At 35.6% G+C, this 18,178-nt stretch overlaps 1 protein-coding gene and 1 long non-coding RNA gene across 13 annotated transcripts in view; both read right to left on the bottom strand.

Annotated features, from left to right (window-relative positions):
• The window catches only part of UTRN (utrophin), a 547,129-nt gene that overhangs the window by 37,075 nt on the left and 491,876 nt on the right, over window positions 1–18,178 (bottom strand). For all 12 annotated transcript variants that reach the window (XM_040238622.1, XM_040238626.1, XM_040238624.1 and 9 more), the window contains 3 exons: window positions 14,929–15,086; window positions 12,537–12,703; window positions 11,511–11,622 (listed from right to left, as the gene is read on the bottom strand). In XM_040238622.1, the coding sequence (XP_040094556.1) occupies window positions 11,511–11,622; window positions 12,537–12,703; window positions 14,929–15,086 (437 nt within the window). The remainder of the gene's footprint in view (window positions 1–11,510; window positions 11,623–12,536; window positions 12,704–14,928; window positions 15,087–18,178) is intronic.
• Window positions 1,707–5,285, bottom strand: LOC120862576. The gene is made up of 2 exons (XR_005720807.1): window positions 2,004–5,285; window positions 1,707–1,782 (listed from the first exon to the last, which is right to left on the bottom strand). It is a non-coding gene; the product is annotated as an uncharacterized LOC120862576 (long non-coding RNA).

Below are 18,178 nucleotides of genomic sequence, written 5' to 3'. Positions count from 1 at the left end.
GTTTTAAAAGTAGTTTTATCACTCCAATGTCTGTCCTAAAAAAATATGATATATTTAAAGTCACTTTTAATCTACCAGATTTCTTCTTCATACTGTCCATTTTCTTACAACTTATCTGTTGGAAACCCAGGCAATTCAACCAGTAGTGTTTTTTATTGTCTAGATTTTGCTGGTTGCACATTTTTGGTGCAGTTTAGCATGCTGCTTCAAATTGGCAGCTGGATCCAGAGAATACATGAGACTCAGGTTTGCATTTCTGGCAAGATTATTGGTGGTGTTTCATAGGATTACAGGAAACACGTGATGTCTGGTCATCTCTATTGTGTACTCCTAGCTCACACGGAGTCGGACACAACTGAAGCGACTTAGCAGCAGCAACACCTTTCATGCTAAATGCCTATATCCATCCAATGAGGACTTTTAAATGGTGATATTCTATCATTCATTTATAGTTTAAAAAATTAAAGACATCCTCCCCATCTGTTTAGTTACTCAGTAGTACAGTTCAAGAAAGGCAAGATTATATGTTTGATTTTTCTCTTTTATTGACCACTTTGCTCTGTAATGGATTGGTTTCGTATCATCTTCCAAAGATGACCAGTTTTTAAGTTGTTTCAAAATATCATTATGAATTCATAGATTAATATATTTATGAGTTTTCATCTATTGAAAGGGTCAATTACAGTTGACCCTTGCACAACATGGGTTTGAAATACGTGGGTCCACTCATATACTGTTTTTTTCACTGAATATGCACAATAGCACTACACAAACTATGAATAAGGAGGACCCACTGTAATGGATTTTCCACTGTTCGGACGGTTGGTACTCCAAACCCCTGAGCTGTTCAAGGGTTAACTATATTATCATTACTGAAGCTCAAACTGACCCAACTTTGGCCTGTAGGGGGCCTCTTCCTGGTTGTCCTGTTTAAGTTCTATTAAGCTGTGTATATGTTAGTCGCTCAATCGTGTCCAATTCTTTATGACCCTATGGACTATAGCCCGTCAGGCTCCTCAGTCCAGGAATTCTCCAGGCAAGAATACTGGAGTGGGTAGCCATTCCCTTCTCCAGGGGATTTTCCTGACCCAGGGATCAAACTCTGGTCTCATGCTTTGCAGGCAGACTCTTTACTGTCTATAACAATGTATTTAGTGTTGTTAATCCATCAGTCCCCAGGATGTTATTTCTCTAGTTACATTAGTTATCTGAAGTCTGGTCTCAAATAATTCTGCAAGAAGTGTTCATAGGACCAATATTACCTGAGTTCTTACATGCTAATGACAGATTTCCTGTGTTCTTTACTAGTTACTAGAAAGTTGGTTTTTCTAGATATAAAATTCTTGGCTCATATATTTTTCCCTTGAGTTTCTTAAGTATGTTCCTCCATTTTCATTTGTATAAAGCATTGGTATTGAAAAGTCTGATGGTTATTTAATTTTCTTTCTTTTCTAATTCAGTTTTTCTTTTTGTTTAAATGACCAAAAAACTTATACTTCAAAGATCAGTAATTTTACTAGGATATTCCATAGTGTTGGAGAGCTCAGGCATAATATACTCTTTCAATATAGAGATTCACTTTTTCTTTCTTTTTTTGGAGAGTGGAAAGATTTTTCTCTAAAAAATAATTTTGGAAGTAGAATTGATTAGTTTTCCTTATTTTCTGGCATTTTCATTAATAGTGCTTGTTCTACTTAGGGTTTTTCCTTCATGGACTCATATTGTCCATATTTTCCATTTTTTCTTTTCTTTTATGACTATCTTCAATATTTGTCATTTTCTCTTGATCCTTTGGGCTTCCGTGGTGGTGCAGAGGTTAAAGCGTCTGCCTGCAATGCAGGAGACCCAGGTTCAATTTCTGGGTCGGGAAGATCCCCTGGAGAAGGAAATGGCAACCCACTCCAGTATTCTGGCCTGGGAAATCCCATGGATGGAGGAGCCTGGTGGGCTACAGTCCACGGGGCCGCAGAGTCGGACACGACTGAGTGATTCCACTTTTCCACTTGATCCATTATGTTGCTTTCTTTACTTCTCTTTGTTTTTTTTTTTTTTTTGCTATACAGTATATTCTCATTAGTTATGTTTTATACACAGTATCAACAGTGTATATGTGTCAATCTCAATCTCCCAATTCAACCCCCTCCACCACCCCACGCTCCCCCATACCCCCGCTGCTTTCCCCTTGGTATTCTTACATTTGTTCTCTACCTCTGTGTCTCTATTAACTTTTCTTTGAGCTTTAAAGTTCGCCTTTTATTCACCTTCTATTTTTTTTTTATGGTATTTATGTGCTCTGTTTATTAAGACTGAAATTAATTAGTTTTAACTTTGAAAATTATTTTTCTTTTATTTCTATTTTTTTCCTTAGTTCTATCACCCCAAATACGACAAAGGGGCATACCAATCAGTTGAAAGTTACTTGAAAACAGCCAGTGCTAGAAGAACACTCTGACCCTCCTCTTTGTCCCCGTGAAAGCAGGAAATCATCTCCCATGTAAAAGGTAGTCTCCCTGCACCAGGAGGGACAGAGACATCCTTATCATGGAAAGAGGGACTTCAAGGCCGAGAAAGCTGTGTAAACCATCTGCTTAGACGCTTCACTAATTGGTACCCAAGCCTAAATTTCTTTGCATTATCAGTTCTTCACAACGTTATTTTGGTTATTTTGCTGGTGTTTGCTTGTCTTAAAGGTACAGAAGCTGCCTGCTTTGGTCACTTCTTTGAGTCTCTCATATGCACAAAATCAACATTAGATTTTCTCCTGTTAATCTGTCTCATGTCAATTTAATTATTAGACCAGCCAGAAGAATCTAGAAAAGGAAGAGGTAATTTTTTTTTCCTCCCCAACAATATCTTGCAAGTTTTGTGACTGGTATGGCTTGTTACCACCTAGATTTATTTTGGGGATATCTCATTACCTAGTTTTGTTGTAAATATTATCCAGAGGTTTGGTATTGGTGTGTATCTGCTGTGTCTTTTTTTTATGTAACTACTTTACTAATGGGAAGAAAATGGCAAAGGCAAATAGACTGAAAAACTCTGAAGCCACTGCTACCACCACCTCCCCCAAATCCTTCTGGATTGATTTGTAACAATTATGTAAGAACTCAAATATTCAAACAAGGACTGTCATTCAAACTGTCGTTTTTGGAAATCTAATGAAGGTGAGTCACTGTGAAAAACATTTTAAAATTGAACCTACATAGACAAGTGGGTACTTACATTTTCTTTCGCTACTAAAGTAGCAGTGAGATAATAATGAAAACTTATTTGGATAATAACAAGTAATTAGTTCTTGACTTGGTCCCTACCAACTAGTACAAATCAATTATTTAAAACGTGTTACTGAATTATAAAAGGTAGCCTGCAGTAACTCTCAACCCAAACCCTCAAAACTCCTGTGTAAGCTGGCAGCATGAGATGATTTTTAACTCTTGAATTCTATTTCAGAAAATAAAACTATATTCATTTTAAATCTTCTAAAACTTTCTTTGGTCAATTCATAACTTGGGATAGCAGTATTATCTAATTCTTTACCAAATACGTCACAACATCATATTTTTAACTTAACTACATATATGCATAAGTTATAGGCAGAGGAAGACAGGCTAGAATAAGGAGGAAAATCAAGGTTACATAAGAAATAATATGATCTTTGGCACCTGCATAGAATAATTAAATAATACTATTTAGGTCATGCACAAGTACAAAAACCACTGTTGAACAAGATTCTCATTAGCAACATTTACTTCTTAAATATATAGTCAATAGTCTCAAATGACAGATTGTAAAAGTACATCACATTATCATAGGGCTAATCTTAAAGACATTCCAATAGTTTTGTAAAAAATGAAAAACAACCTCTCAGTTTTGCTTTAAGTTTCAATGATTTCAACAAGTTGAAATTCAGATACACTGAATTTTATAGGTAGGATGAAATTAGTAAGACAAGCTTCAGAGCATTCTCAGTTCTAATGGAAAAATATGAAACTAAAATATTAGCATTAAAAAAATCATCAAGGGGTCAAGAATAAGTAGGATAAATGAGTCATCCAAACAATAGATTTTGTTCAAACGTCACCTTAAAAGTGAACAACACGATTTAAATGCACTCAACTTACTGGGATGACAATGTAGACTGGGCAAGAACTGAAAAACCACTTAGGATGCTGAGGTCAGAGAAAGCAATGATGCTGCGTTTCTAGCATATTGGCAACATCCCAAGTCTCATCTGAAGAAGTAAGACTGCCAGAAACAAACTGCGCTAACTCAGCGGAGAGCTTTCCAAAGAATGAATCTGCATGTTCTATACTTGATGTTTACAGTCCTATGAATACATTGATGTTGGCAGGAGTAGGGAGGGGTCGACAAAACAACTCTTTCTAGCTTTTTTCCTTTGTTCTTTTTGTTTCTTGCCAGGGACATACTGTTTGTAAAGAAAAGAGTGATTTCACTTTTAGCTTTAAAAATTAAACTTTTTCTGTTTTTTTTTTTTTTCAGTAGGAAACTGATTTTTCTATACCTCTAAAAACATTGAAAATATGAAATTTAATTTTTCCCCATATGTTAACCAATAGTGAGAAGAATACTCTTGAACCTATTTCTTTAACATACACTTTCTAAAAAAATGCAATACAAGTCTGTTCGAAGTGTTGCTAACTTTTAATACACTGTTACCTATCTTCCTCTCTTCTCATCAGGAACTCAACATGACTATCAGAACAAACTAGTCCTGTCCAAACCCAGCATGTAAATGAGAATTTTGCCTTGATTTCACTCTGAACAATTTGAATGCTGGAAGTAGCTAATGTTTCTGCCTTTGCTAGAAATAAAGTTTTACAAATATCTTATCCCTTCTCCCTGAGCTAACATGACTCTCAAAACATCTTCCTATTTGGGCTATTGCTTCAGTTCCTGATGTCTGTATTTACCAATAAGTAAGGACTCTATTCACTTTCCCCACTTTCCCAATGTGGATCAGGCCACCGTCCACAGATGCACACAGCCTCTATTAATCTTTTATTTATTTTTTCCCTTTTAGCTGTTAGTGTGGATTCTGTGTTTTACTTATGAACACATTCCCTTACATCTTGTTCACAACTGCAATTTCAACCTTTCTCTTTCAGTGAATACTGATGCTCCCACGACAACACCATCTCCCCTATAATCCTTTCTATCACGGACTATACAATCAAAGAACAAGAATAAAGGAGGTCTGTGCCACTTCTCCGTTAGCCTCAGCCTAAAAAGTGAAGTCGCTCAGTCATGTCTGACTCTTAGCGACCCCATGGACTGCAGCCTACCAGGCTCCTTCATCCATGGGATTTTCCAGGCGAGAGTACTGGAGTGGGTTGCCACTACCTTCTCCTAAACTGTATATATATTTCTCAAATGTAGATAAATCACTAAATCCATGTCACTGACTTTAAACAAATCACTTACTTTCTCTAAGACTTAGTCTTTTTTAAAAATGAGGATGAGTTAGGTATTTTCTTAGACTCTTTCCAGCTTTAATATTCTATAAATAGTATATATAATATCAGGTATGAGCACATTCAGTTTTTGGGTACCAGAATTAACCATGCATATTAGGAAAAGTATGAATCATCCTTGTCCCAAGGAGTGAAAAAGATAGTTGAAGAGGCAAAAACACCAACAGAGAAAGCAATGCAAGATAACACAGAATCAAATACCAAATGGTAAAGCAGGGGCTAGTGGTAAAAACCACAGAATGACCTGTTTTGTTGAGCAAAGGCAGAAAAATTTGGGAAGATTTCTCACACAAAATAAAGAGTCATGCTGTTTTCATGAAAAAGTGGGATTTTCAAATGAATGGAGAGATAATGGTAACAAGCATTAAATATAGTTTATGTCATACTGTCTTTTTAGATGAACTCTTTTTGGGCCTCATGAAATAACTTTAAATGTACAAATCTGGATTATAGAATGGTGGAGAGGAAATAAGTGTTTTAAAAAGTCATTTCCTAGCAAAAGAAAAATTCTATTTCATTTCTGTAGATAACTGCTTTACTATCAATTTCATAAAGTATCTTCATAAATTAGGATAGTTAATTCATACACTATTAGTCATTCTACATCTAAAGACAATGGATAGATAATACAGTATTTTTTCAAGATACATTTGAAAAAAATATTTTTTGAGCTTTGAGGATTTAAAATAAGGCTTATAAGCTTTGGAAAGCTTTTACCAACAGAGACATTCACATTCAGCTGAAAAAGAAACATGAATGGGAAAGAAATCAAGTCAGTAATATGACTAGGGCATTTTCCTAACCATAAGCAGAGATGCACTATAAGAAATGCCAACATCAGGATTTATACAGAAAGGTCTAATCCATTTAACTCTTAAGTGGTGCTTACTATGACTGTATCGAAAAATTCACATTTGAGTTCATTTTATAAGGCAGACATCAGATGAGTTGACGGAACACTGGATGAAAGATGAAAATACTATAAATGAATAAAGCTCACTGAAAGAAAAAGAAATTTTAGAAAGCAGTTAAATCAAATAATTCATTACTATTTAAATTTAATAGTATGTCTTTTAAAGATTCAATTTATATATATATATATATATATATTTTAGTCATTTTATCAAAAGTTGTGGGGTCAAATGCAGAAAATAACCTGTCCTAAGAGGTGAATGATGAGTAGGTTGCTGATTAATATTGCTATGCAAACTTCAGAAAGGGGCAAAAAACCCTCCCAGAACACATCTTCAAAAAGGAAGCCATCCTATACAATGCAGGGCAAGCTGTACTCTTAGGCATAATAACAGTGATTTTGCAAAGACTAGATAACAAGAAGAGCTTTGGGTAACTTAGATTTTATCCTAAAATGATAGCCAGAGAGTAAAACTCATCAGTGTATCCATGGTTCTCAAGCTCACCCCACTGACCACAGATTGATGCTGGAGAGCCATAGATTTCAAATTGTGGGTGTTTCTCAAAATCATTATGAATTATGAATCATTATGAAGGCCAAGAAAAATAGCTATTTTAAACACCTTTACTGAATTCATTGTTGTTGTTTAGTCTCTAAGTCATGTCTGACTTTTTTGTGACTCCATGGATCCACCAGGATCCTCCATCCACCATGGATCCACCAGGATCCTCTGTCCATGGGATTCTCCAGGCAAGAATACCAGAAGGGGTTCCCATTTCCTTCTCCAGGGCATCATTCCAACCCAGAGATCGAACCTGGGTCTCCTGCACTGGCAGGCAGATTCTTTACTGCCGAGCCACTGGGGAAGCCTTATTGACTTTGTTATTGTTCAGTCAATCAGTTGTGTCCGACTCTTTGCAACCCCATGGACTATAGCAACCCAGGTTTCCCTATCCTTTACCATCACCTGGAACTTGATCAAATTCATGTCCATTGACTTGATGCCATCCAACCATCTCATCCTCTCTCGTCCCCTTCTCCTCCTGCCTTCAATCTTTCCCAGCATCAGGGTCTTTTATAATGAGTCAGCTCTTTGCATCAGGTGGCCAAGTACTGAAGCTTCAGCTTCAGCATCAGTGCTTCCAATGAATACTTAGGACTGATTTCCTTTAGGATTGATTGGTTTGATTTTCTTGCCATCCAAGGGACTCTCAAGAGTCTTCTCCAACACTACAGTTCAAAAGCATCAATTCTTCCATGCTCAGCCTTCTTTATGGTCCAACTCACATCCATACATGACTACAGGACAAACTACATCTTTGACTATACAGATCTTTGTTAGCAAAGTAACATCTCTGCTTTTCAAAATGTTGTCTGCTGACTTTATACATCTTAAAATGTGTAGTCACTTTTATACATCTTTAATGTATATTTACTTTATGATTTTTCCCATGTTGACATTAGTTCTTTATAATCAGTTTCCTAAATTTCTAGCTGTAATTATGCAAATATCAGTATATGCATTGTGCTGTGCTTAGCTGCTTCAGCCATGTCCAACTCTTTGTGATCCTATGGACTGTAGCCCTCCAGACTACTCTGTTCATGGAATTCCCCAGGCAAGAATCCTGAAGTGGGTTGTCATGCCCTCCTCCAGGGGATCTTCCCAACCCAGGGATCAAACCCAGGTCTCCTACATTGCAGGCGGATTCTTTACCATCTGAGCCACAAAGGAAACCCAAGAATACTAAGTTGGGTAGCCTATCCTTTCTTCAGCAGATCTTCCCAACCCAAGAATCGAACTGGGGTCTCCTGCACTGCAGGTGGATTCTTTACCAGCTGAGCCACCAGGTAAGTTCTTCAATATATATTTTGCCCCAATCCAGACACCTTGTAGTGACCAGCAGGGGTCTGCACAGGCTGTTAACTGCATTTCTCTTTAATCTCATCTCTTACCTTTCTCATTCTCTCTTTTGTGAAGGGAGAAATTCACTCTTTGTGAAACTCACAGAGTTTTTTTCTGTTCCTAGTCTTTTTGTTCTCACCTCCTTCCCAACCCCAGGGCCAGCTCTGCGGTGGTGTGACCTGTGCAGCTACAAAGGGGTTCACACTCAGAGTCTCCCTGAGCTTGGCTTAATGCTCTACTGTTACCATCTTGAAAGTCTTAGCAAATTTTTAGCAAGGGGCCCCACATGTTTACTTTGCTCTGGGCATTTCAAATAGCCAGTGCTACCTACCACACTCCCCTTGGGCAATAATATACTCCATTTTCTTCTATGCTCCAGTCATGCCAACCTCTTTCCAAAATACCCTTTGATACCAGCTATTTATACATCCAATTCTTTCTCATCCTTCAAGCTCAACTAAAACGTTAATGTCTCCAAAAGACCGTCTGTGATTTCTTTATCTAAAGTGCCTCCTCTAATCTTCTACCTCATTATCCATTTATTTCTTTCGAGGCACTTACTGCAATCTGTAATGATCTCATTTATTTGTTTCCTTGTTCTCTGTCACATATCTCCTCCTCCTGAACGGAAAGGAATAGGAGAGTCAGTGATCTTGTCTATCTTGGGAGTACATGATGAATTATCAGGGCCAAAAATAGCATCTGACACATGGCAAGTCCTCAATATTTATTTGTTGAGTGAATGAGCATGCTAATCATAATAATAAATGGTGCTTCACAGATTTTCTTGGCATTTTTTTCCTAAAGTTATTATGCACTGCATTCCATCTATTATAATTCAGCAACATTCTAGAGATTTTTCCCTCCACATGGTACCTATTTATCTGACATAAGATACCTAAGAATGTGAGTGAGATTTATGTGTGTATATTTTATAAGTATTGCTGCCTTTCTGTCAATTTATGACCCCAAAAGTAACTCAATTCCCTAAGCCAAAGAAAATGTACAGCTCTATGAATAAATTTTGCTTCACTATTTGGAAAGAAGCTGAGAAATAGTTATTGACAGGAAAAGAAGATTACATCCGAAAAAAAAAAATCTTAGATCAAAGGAAAAACAGGAATCAGTATCCAATACTAGTGAAGCATTAACAAAGTGTTATAACAATGTAAAGTGGTGAAAGGATTAGTTGCTCAGTTGTGTCTGACTCTTAGTGATTCCATGGACCCACCAGGCTCCTCAACCATGGGATTCTCCAGGCAAGAATACTGGAGTGGGTTGCCATGCCTTTCTCCAGGAGATCTTCTCAGCCTAGGAATTGAACGTGGGCCTCCCATGCTGCAGGCAGATTCTTTACTATCTGAGCCACCAGGGGAGCCCAATGTAAAGTTGTATAAACTTCTGGAAAATAACTAGACATGAAGTATTTTGGCCACTGACTCAGATCATCTACTTCTAAGTACTTTATTCTATAGAAATGTAATTTATGTAATATATGGAAAGTTATTTTCACAATGATATTTATGAGTGTTGCTTATAATATCAGAAAATTGAAAACAAACTAAAGGTTGAAACCTAACGGAATGGTAAAATAAATTATAATAATTCACCCCCATATTCTGTAACTAGGAAAATTATACTGCATGACAATATGTGGGAATACTTATTATATAAGATGTTCAGTGAAAAAAGCAGTATCAAAATTACAGAAATATGAAAATAAATACAATCTTAAAATCAGAGATATAGAAGGATATTGCAAGGTAGTTTATTCAGCAGCTAGATTTATGACTTTTTTAATTTCTCCAGTTTTCTTCATTTTGTTAATGTAAATACAATGTTTAATCATGTAAACTATTTTTTTTTTAATTTTTTTTAATTTTTTTATTTTTTTTAAATTTATTTATTTATTTTTAATTTTTACTTTACAATTCTGTATTGGTTTTGGCATAGATTGACATGAATCCACCACAGGTGTACTTGCGTTCCCAAACATGAACCCCCCTCCCACCCCCCTCCCCACAACATCTCTCTGGGTCATCCCCGCGCGTCAGCCCCAAGCGTGTCATATCCTGCATCAGACATAGACTGGCATTTCGATTCTTACATGTTATTATACATGTTTCAATGCCATTCTCTCAAATCCTCACACCCTCTCCCTCTCCCTCTGAGTCCAAAAGTCCGCTATACACAATCTGTGTCTTTTTTGCTGTCCTGCATACAGGGTCATCATTGCCATCTTCCTGAATTCCATATATATGTGTTAGTATACTGTATTGGTGTTTTTCTTTCTGGCTCACTTCACTCTGTATAATTGGCTCCAGTTTCATCCATCTCATCAGAACTGATTCAAATGTATTCTTTTTAATGGCTGAGTAATACTCCATTGTGTATATGTACCACAGCTTTCTTATCCATTCATCTACTGATGGACATCTAGGTTGTTTCCATGTCCTGGCTATTATAAACAGTGCTGCGATGAACATTGGGGTACATGTGTTTCTTTCAATTCTGGTTTCCTCTGTGTGTATGCCCAACAGTGGGATTGCTGGGTCATAAGGCATTTCTATTTGCAATTTTTTAAAAGAAGACATACGGATGGCTAACAAACACATGAAAAGATGCTCAACATCACTCATTATTAGAGAAATGCAAATCAAAACCACAATGAGGTACCACTTCACACCAGTCAGAATGTCTGCGGTCCAAAAATCTGCAAGCAATAAATGCTGGAGAGGGTGTGGAGAGAAGGGAACCCTCCTACACTGTTGGTGGGAATGCAAACTAGTACAGCCACTCTGGAGAACAGTGTGGAGATTCCTTAAAAAATTGCAAATAGACATGTAAACTATTTTAAATATGTCTAAAAAAACAACTTCTCATCATAGTATCGTTTTCAATGTAGGTCAGTATAAACTCTTAAAAGAGTTTGCTACTAAGAATGTTAAGCTCAAAATCAAAAACATAGATGTAAATAAAATTTAATAAGTTAATTTTTCTGGAAAAAAGTATAATTATTCTGTGCTAAAAATTTCAACACAGATGTATTTGCCTAAAAGAAAACAACAAAAAAATATGGTTAAGCAATTTTGAAAAGGACTTTTTTTCAGACAATCTTAAAACCAAATAATTTTAGATACTAATTAATGAAAAAGCAGTACTTAAAAAAAAAAAAAAAAGCAAACAATGGTTTAGTACTCACAGGTATACAATATTCCACCATTGGGTAATGCAATTTGTGACCTTTCGCTGTTCGACCCGAAAAAAAGCAACTCTGGCAAACATCATAGTTAAAATGCTTCAGGCTTCTATACCTAGAGAGAAGAAAAGAAAATTCTTTGATTTGTAAACTTATTATATAGTCTAAAACATGTGTGGTAAGGAATTTCACTCATCTGAATCACAATGAAAATAAGTTATATTGGCCAGAAATGTAGAATTTGCTGTTGTCGTATTTTAGCTCCAAATTAGGACAGAAAGAATCTTAAATTTCACAAAAGAAATTAAGGAAACCATCTCCTAAGTGAGGGGAGAAGGCAAATTTTTGTAGTTGAAATCTCTAGATCATATTTTCACCTGTTTCAACATAATGAGATGACAAATATCCATGTCAAAAGATTTTCTATAATGTTTGAATATGAATGCAAAATGACAAAGAAAAGAGTTATGTTTATTAGCTTGACACATCAAAATTTAAAATATCACCTTTACCATCAATAAAAAATGAATCTCAAAATTCCCTGACAAAGACTCCTGGTGTGAAAGTTGGCTTAATCTCCATCATGTCAAACTTGGCAGAAGTAACATGAAGTAATCAGATTACTTCTCAGTTAGTATTTAAATGCTACTTCTTATTTACCAAGTTTGATCTTAAAGGTCTTAGAACATCACCAAATTCCATCAGGGTTATATAGACATAAAGACTCATGCAAAATATTATGCATGAACACTTCTCTGACCTATGTAAATAGGAATTCACAAAGATCTCTGGTTCTGGAGCCAAATAGTATAAATAAGAACTATTTAAAAAAAAAAAAAAGCTTCATGTCCTGGCTATTTGAGGGAATGCTATTTTCAGATAGATGGTACATATCAAGCATACCATTTCTTTAGGAGGCAAACCCCCACAAATGGGAACAAGTGGGAAGGAATAATGGACAAACACTGAAACTACACAAATGGAACAGAAAAAGAGCTGCCTGACACCACTGATAATGGATCACCCTACCTGAATCCAACAATTGGACATTCTTTACAGATGTTGCATTTGGCCTGATGTTTTGCAGTCTCAGCTGCTGCCACGCGATGTAGAACCGGCAGCCAAACCATGGACTGTGGCTCCAGACGCATCCAATCTATAAACTCTTTCACACTTATCTCTGGCTTGTTGTTATTCTGGGCAAGAAACAAGTATGTTAAAAGTGAAGAAAATGTCTCCATTTAAATTGCAGCAACTGTTGCTGCTTCAAACTCTTCTGAAAATCTGTATAGAAGTAAAAGGAAAATTACAGAACCCTTTCCAAGTCACTTAAATCACAAAATATTTAAGGTTCATCAAGGAAAAAAATTTTAGAATTGGAAAAGAGAAAAAGAAGAAATTGTCATATGCAAAGAAGAAAAAAAAACCTCAATATCTTAATAGACTCAGATTAAAAAAAAAAAAAAACCCAAACTCAAATAATTCTAGCTGCTCTTCACACAGATACTTTAAAACTATAAAACTCATTCATCTAAGACTGCAAACACTGAGAAAGTTAAGACTCACTGATAAGTTCCCAAACTTGAAAGCCTTTGTAAATGCTAAACAAAAGCTGTTATTTCTACAGTTTGCCAGTTTTTCTTATAATTCTTTGATTGTTTTTATGTGATAGAAACAAAACATTACAGATTAAGTTGAAGACCTAATTTTTACTTGCCACTCTCCCCATAGCATTCACTTTCCTTTTTCTGTAGAAGAAACCGCTATCATACATTTGTATATATTTTTTTGGTCATTTTTATAAATTTTACTTCATATAAATGAATCCATGACCCAAAAAACTGTTATCCCTCTGTTATTTTTCAGTCCTGGTATAACATCACACCAGGAGCACATTACCGTGAATATATTTTGCAGGATTTACAAATGTATTGTGATAAATTGTATGAAATGTCTTGGTGTCTTTTTAAATACTAAGACTAAGTAATTTTCACATGTGCAAAGTTTAATTTGTACCAACATCCATCTCCTGCTGTTGTCAAGGTCATTCTATGAACCAGCACATATGAGAATCATATTTAGAATTTTCATTTGGTATTTTTTGTTATCTCTAAAACAACAAACGGGGCCATTATAAAATGTAATAACCCATAACATCAATTCTTCTTAAAGAGATGGTGTAGGCATTTTTTCCTTAGCAATGATAAATCACTGGATATGCCGTGGAAAAATATCTACAGGCTTGTACTTTATGCATATGCATAACATCAGTAGTAACATTCCTAAAATGTTTTTCTATACAGTAAGCATCAAAAAGAAACAAACATGCTTTCCCTGTTTAATAACAGTAACTTAGATCAGTATAAAATTTTGTACATCATTCTCCTTTTGTACATATGTCTCAAAGAAAACAATACAATTTCAATAACATCTTAATATTTTTAAAAAATCTTGCATATAAGGAGCTCAGGGCAATTTTATTCATTTATTTAATAAACAACTATTAAGTAGCTATGATGTTCAAGACACTGTAGATAGTGATACAACAGTAAAAAGACAGAAACAGCCCTTGTTCATGGAGGTTTGTTGTTCATTTGCTAAGTTGTGTCTGACACTTTGAGATCCCATGGACTGTAGCCCACCAGGCTTATCTGTTTATGGATTTTTCTAGGCTAGAATCCTGAAATGAGTTGCCATTTCCTTCTCCAGGGAATCTTTGCTGATCCAGGGATCAAACCTGTATCTCTGGCACTGGCCAGTAGATTCTCTATCACTGAATCACCAGGGAAGCCCTCATGGATCTTAGGTTTATACAGAAGAATAACCCACTAAATCACTAAACAGATAATTATATAATTCAGTATGTAATTATCAATTTTAATGAGCATGTGAAGAAAGCAGAGGAGATTCACGTGAATATAGCAGGCACACAAAGCTTCATCTGAAAGAGTCAGAGGTTTTTCAGAGAATGTGAGATTTAAGGGAAGATCTAAAGAAGGAATAAGGATTAGCAATGAGAAGAGAGTTTGTGGATAGATGGTAAAGAACATTCTGAACAGAGGGCACATGTCCAGAGAGATTAGCACCAGAATGAAGGAACTAAAACAGCATGACTGGACAACAGACAGCAAAGGGATCGGTGGTACAAGGTTGGGGCAAAGGCAAGACCTAATCATAGCAATCTAGTGGTGCCTGGTCAAGATCTGAAGTTTTATCATTGAGGGACAGTGAGTCTCCTTGAATGGGTTGCTGTATCTTGAATTAAATGTGCTTTAAGAACTAAAATATACACTTCCTGGGATGGTATCCAGCGTCTTCCACCACATGATTCCAGCCCAAGACCCCTGTTTCATTTCTCAGAACATCCTCAATACCATTCCCCACACACTCTATACACCAACGATCCTTCAAAAATGTTTACCTGTTGGAAGCAGCTGCGAACACTGGGCTCAATATTACTGCCCCCGAAAGCTGCTACCTCCCCCAGCTGCCGAGGGATCTGGATCGCATCGTGCAGTAACAGGCCGAGCTGCCTCTGGTCGCACATCTCCGTGGGCCCCGCCACTTCCTTAAAGAGATCTACAAGGAAGAGAGGAGAGCGGTTAACTTCCCATACTGATCTTTTAAGTAAAATATACCTTTGGTTGTGTGGGATGTACGATGCAGACTGAAAAAAAAACTCATGGGGACATGGATTACATTACTTGTCTCCTGAACTCTGACAATTTTGATATTCTGTATGTTTGTAATCAGGAACTGGTTAAGCACATGTTTCCTAAAACAATCTACTGTAGTATATAAGTATATATGAACAGATCAATAAATATAAATTTCCTTTTTAAATGGCCAGTGTATGCACGTGGATTCATTCAGTGGTCTCAAATAGGTTTCCCTTCTTATCGAAAAAGAGAGAGCTAAAACCAAGTTTTCTTTATGACTTGTCAAAGGAATGAATGTACCTGAAGTAGCAAATCTCTAAGTTTTAAAAGATTTGTTCACACTTCTAAATTCAGTATTTATTAAACATAGGTATTTCAATTTCTTTTAAAGTTTCTAGACTCACATCTACTTTGCAAAAGAAACTTTGAACAGTGCAAGCAATTGTCTTTTTTTTAGGTTTTCTTTTAGAGCTGATCAGACTCTCATTCCTTATTAGTGATAAAAATTATTTTTGTTTTACTTCACTTTATGTAACAAACTACATTAATTCCAATGTAAAGGACTTAAGAAAAATACATACTTCCATAGTTCTTCGGTTTTTCTATTCATTTAAAAATGTTTAAAAAATATTTTTAATTCAGTAAATTAAAAGCTTTCCTCCCTCCCAGTATTGGCTTATCTTCATCACTTGTAATATTTTGAAGAATAAAGTTGTCACCATATTTCCAGCAACAAAGTTAGCATACTTAAAAAAGTTACTTTTGGAGTAGGGAGAAATTTCACATAAAAACAATCCACTTCATTATAGAAACTAATGCTTTTTGGAAAGAAATTTTCAAGTTCTAAAAATTCAAAATTGTACAGATTCTAAATGGTTTTCATATGAAGTTTTCCAAGAATAGAAGAAAGAAGAGTAAATATTTTTTGGATCCTAAAAACCATTTTCAAAAAACACCTGATAAATGAGTATCAGATCAAAATGTATCATTCCTCTGTCCTTCCCGCCTTTTTAAAGAGAATAAGGATAGATTTAACACTGTCAACAGTAAATTTTCAAGCAAATAAACCAAGCTCAATGATATTGACACAGTAATTATAATGAAATATGACTTTAATTAAAAGCATACATATGGAAAGCAAATTCAATTAAAATAAATTTAATTTTTATCATTTGTTCACTTAGATTTGGTTAGAGTTTACTTGTTTCTTCTCATTTGTTAAAAATAAGACCATTCTAGCCAAAATTATTTATCCAGAGTTCTTATTTTTAATTAATTTTTAATTGAAAGATAATTGCTTTACAGAATTGTGTTGGTTTCTGCCAAACATCAACATGAAACTCTCACTGTTTGTAGCTGACATGATACAATACATAGAAAACCCTAAAGATACTATCAGAAAATTACTAGAGCTAATCAGTGAATTTAGCAAAGCTGTAGGATACAAAATCAATACACAGGAATCACTTGCATTTCTATATGCTAAAACAATGAAAAATCAGAAAGAGAAGTTAAGGAATCAATCCCATTCATAATTGCAACAAAAAAAATATTTAGAAATAAACCTACCTAAGGAGACAAAAGAACTGTATACAGAAGACTATAAGATACTGATGAAAGAAATCAAAGACAACATAAACAGATGGACAGATGTTTCATGCTCCTGAGTTGGGAGAATTAATACTGTGAAAATGGCTGTACTACCAAATGCAGCCTACAGATTCAATATGATCCCTATCAAATTACCAATGGCATTTCTTACAGAACTAGAACAAAAAATTTCACAACTCATATGGAAACACAGAAGAACCCAAATAGCCAATCTTGAGAAAGGAGAATGGAGCTGGAGGAACCAACCTTCCTGATTTCAGACTTTGCTACAAAGCTACAGTCATCAAGACAGTATGGTACTGGAACAAAAACAGAAATATATATACCAATGGAATAAGATAGAAAGCCCAGAGATAAACTCATGCACCCATGGGCACCTTATTTTTGACAAAGTAGGCAAGAATCAGCCTCTTTAATAAGTGGTGCTGGAAAAACATATGGCTGCACAGCTACATGTAAAAGAATGAAATTAGAACACTTCCTAAAACCATACACAAAGATAAACTCAAAATGGATTAAAGACCTAATGTAAGATCATAAATTATAAAACTCTTAGACCAAAACATAGGTAGAACCCTCAACATAAATCAAAGCAAGATCCTCTATGATCCACCTCCTAGAGTAATGGAAATAAAAACAAAAATAAGCAAGCAGGACCTAGTAGAACTTAAAAGCCTGAGCACAGCAAAGGAAACCATAAGCAAGGCGAAAAGACAACCCTCAGAATGGGAGAAAACAATAGCAAATGAAACAACTGACAAAGGATTACTTTCTAAAATATACAAGCAGCTCATACAAGTCAATATCAGAAAAACAAACAGCCCCATCAAAAAGTGGGGAAAAGACCTAAACAGACATTTCTCCAAAGAATACATACAATGGCTAACGCACACATGAAAAGATACTCAACATTGCTCATTATTAGAGAAAGGCAAATCAAAACTACAATGAGATATCATCACACACCGATTAGAATGGCCATCATCAAAAAGTCCACAAATAATAAATGCTGGAGAGGGTGTGGAGAAAAGGGAACGCTCTTGCACTGTAGGTGGGAACGTAAACTGATACAGCCACTATGGAAGACAGTACGAAGAGTCCTTTAAAAACTAGGAATAAAACTACCATATGACCCAGAATTATTATGATTCTCAAAGTAAACCTGTGCCTGGGATGAGGCCTCTGAAATCAATACAGAGTTGATGCATACATCTAATAATAATAATCTCTAGAGAGAAGTGCACATGTTCAGCAAGATCCATCCTGCCCACCTTTCCCCTCTTGAGGAAGACAGCTACACTACTATGCCACTAGTAAGGTAAAACTACATGCAAAACAGAAACGATTTCCTAACATTCCGACATATTTCTGAATTCTCATAGAAGTTCACATTTGGATGTT

This window comes from Oryx dammah, unplaced genomic scaffold (assembly GCF_014754425.2).
Source record: "Oryx dammah isolate SB20612 unplaced genomic scaffold, SCBI_Odam_1.1 HiC_scaffold_4, whole genome shotgun sequence".
Lineage (NCBI taxonomy): Eukaryota > Metazoa > Chordata > Mammalia > Artiodactyla > Bovidae > Oryx > Oryx dammah.
The sequence above is the reverse complement of the archived record's forward strand: the minus strand, read 5'-3'. Positions and strand labels throughout refer to the sequence as shown.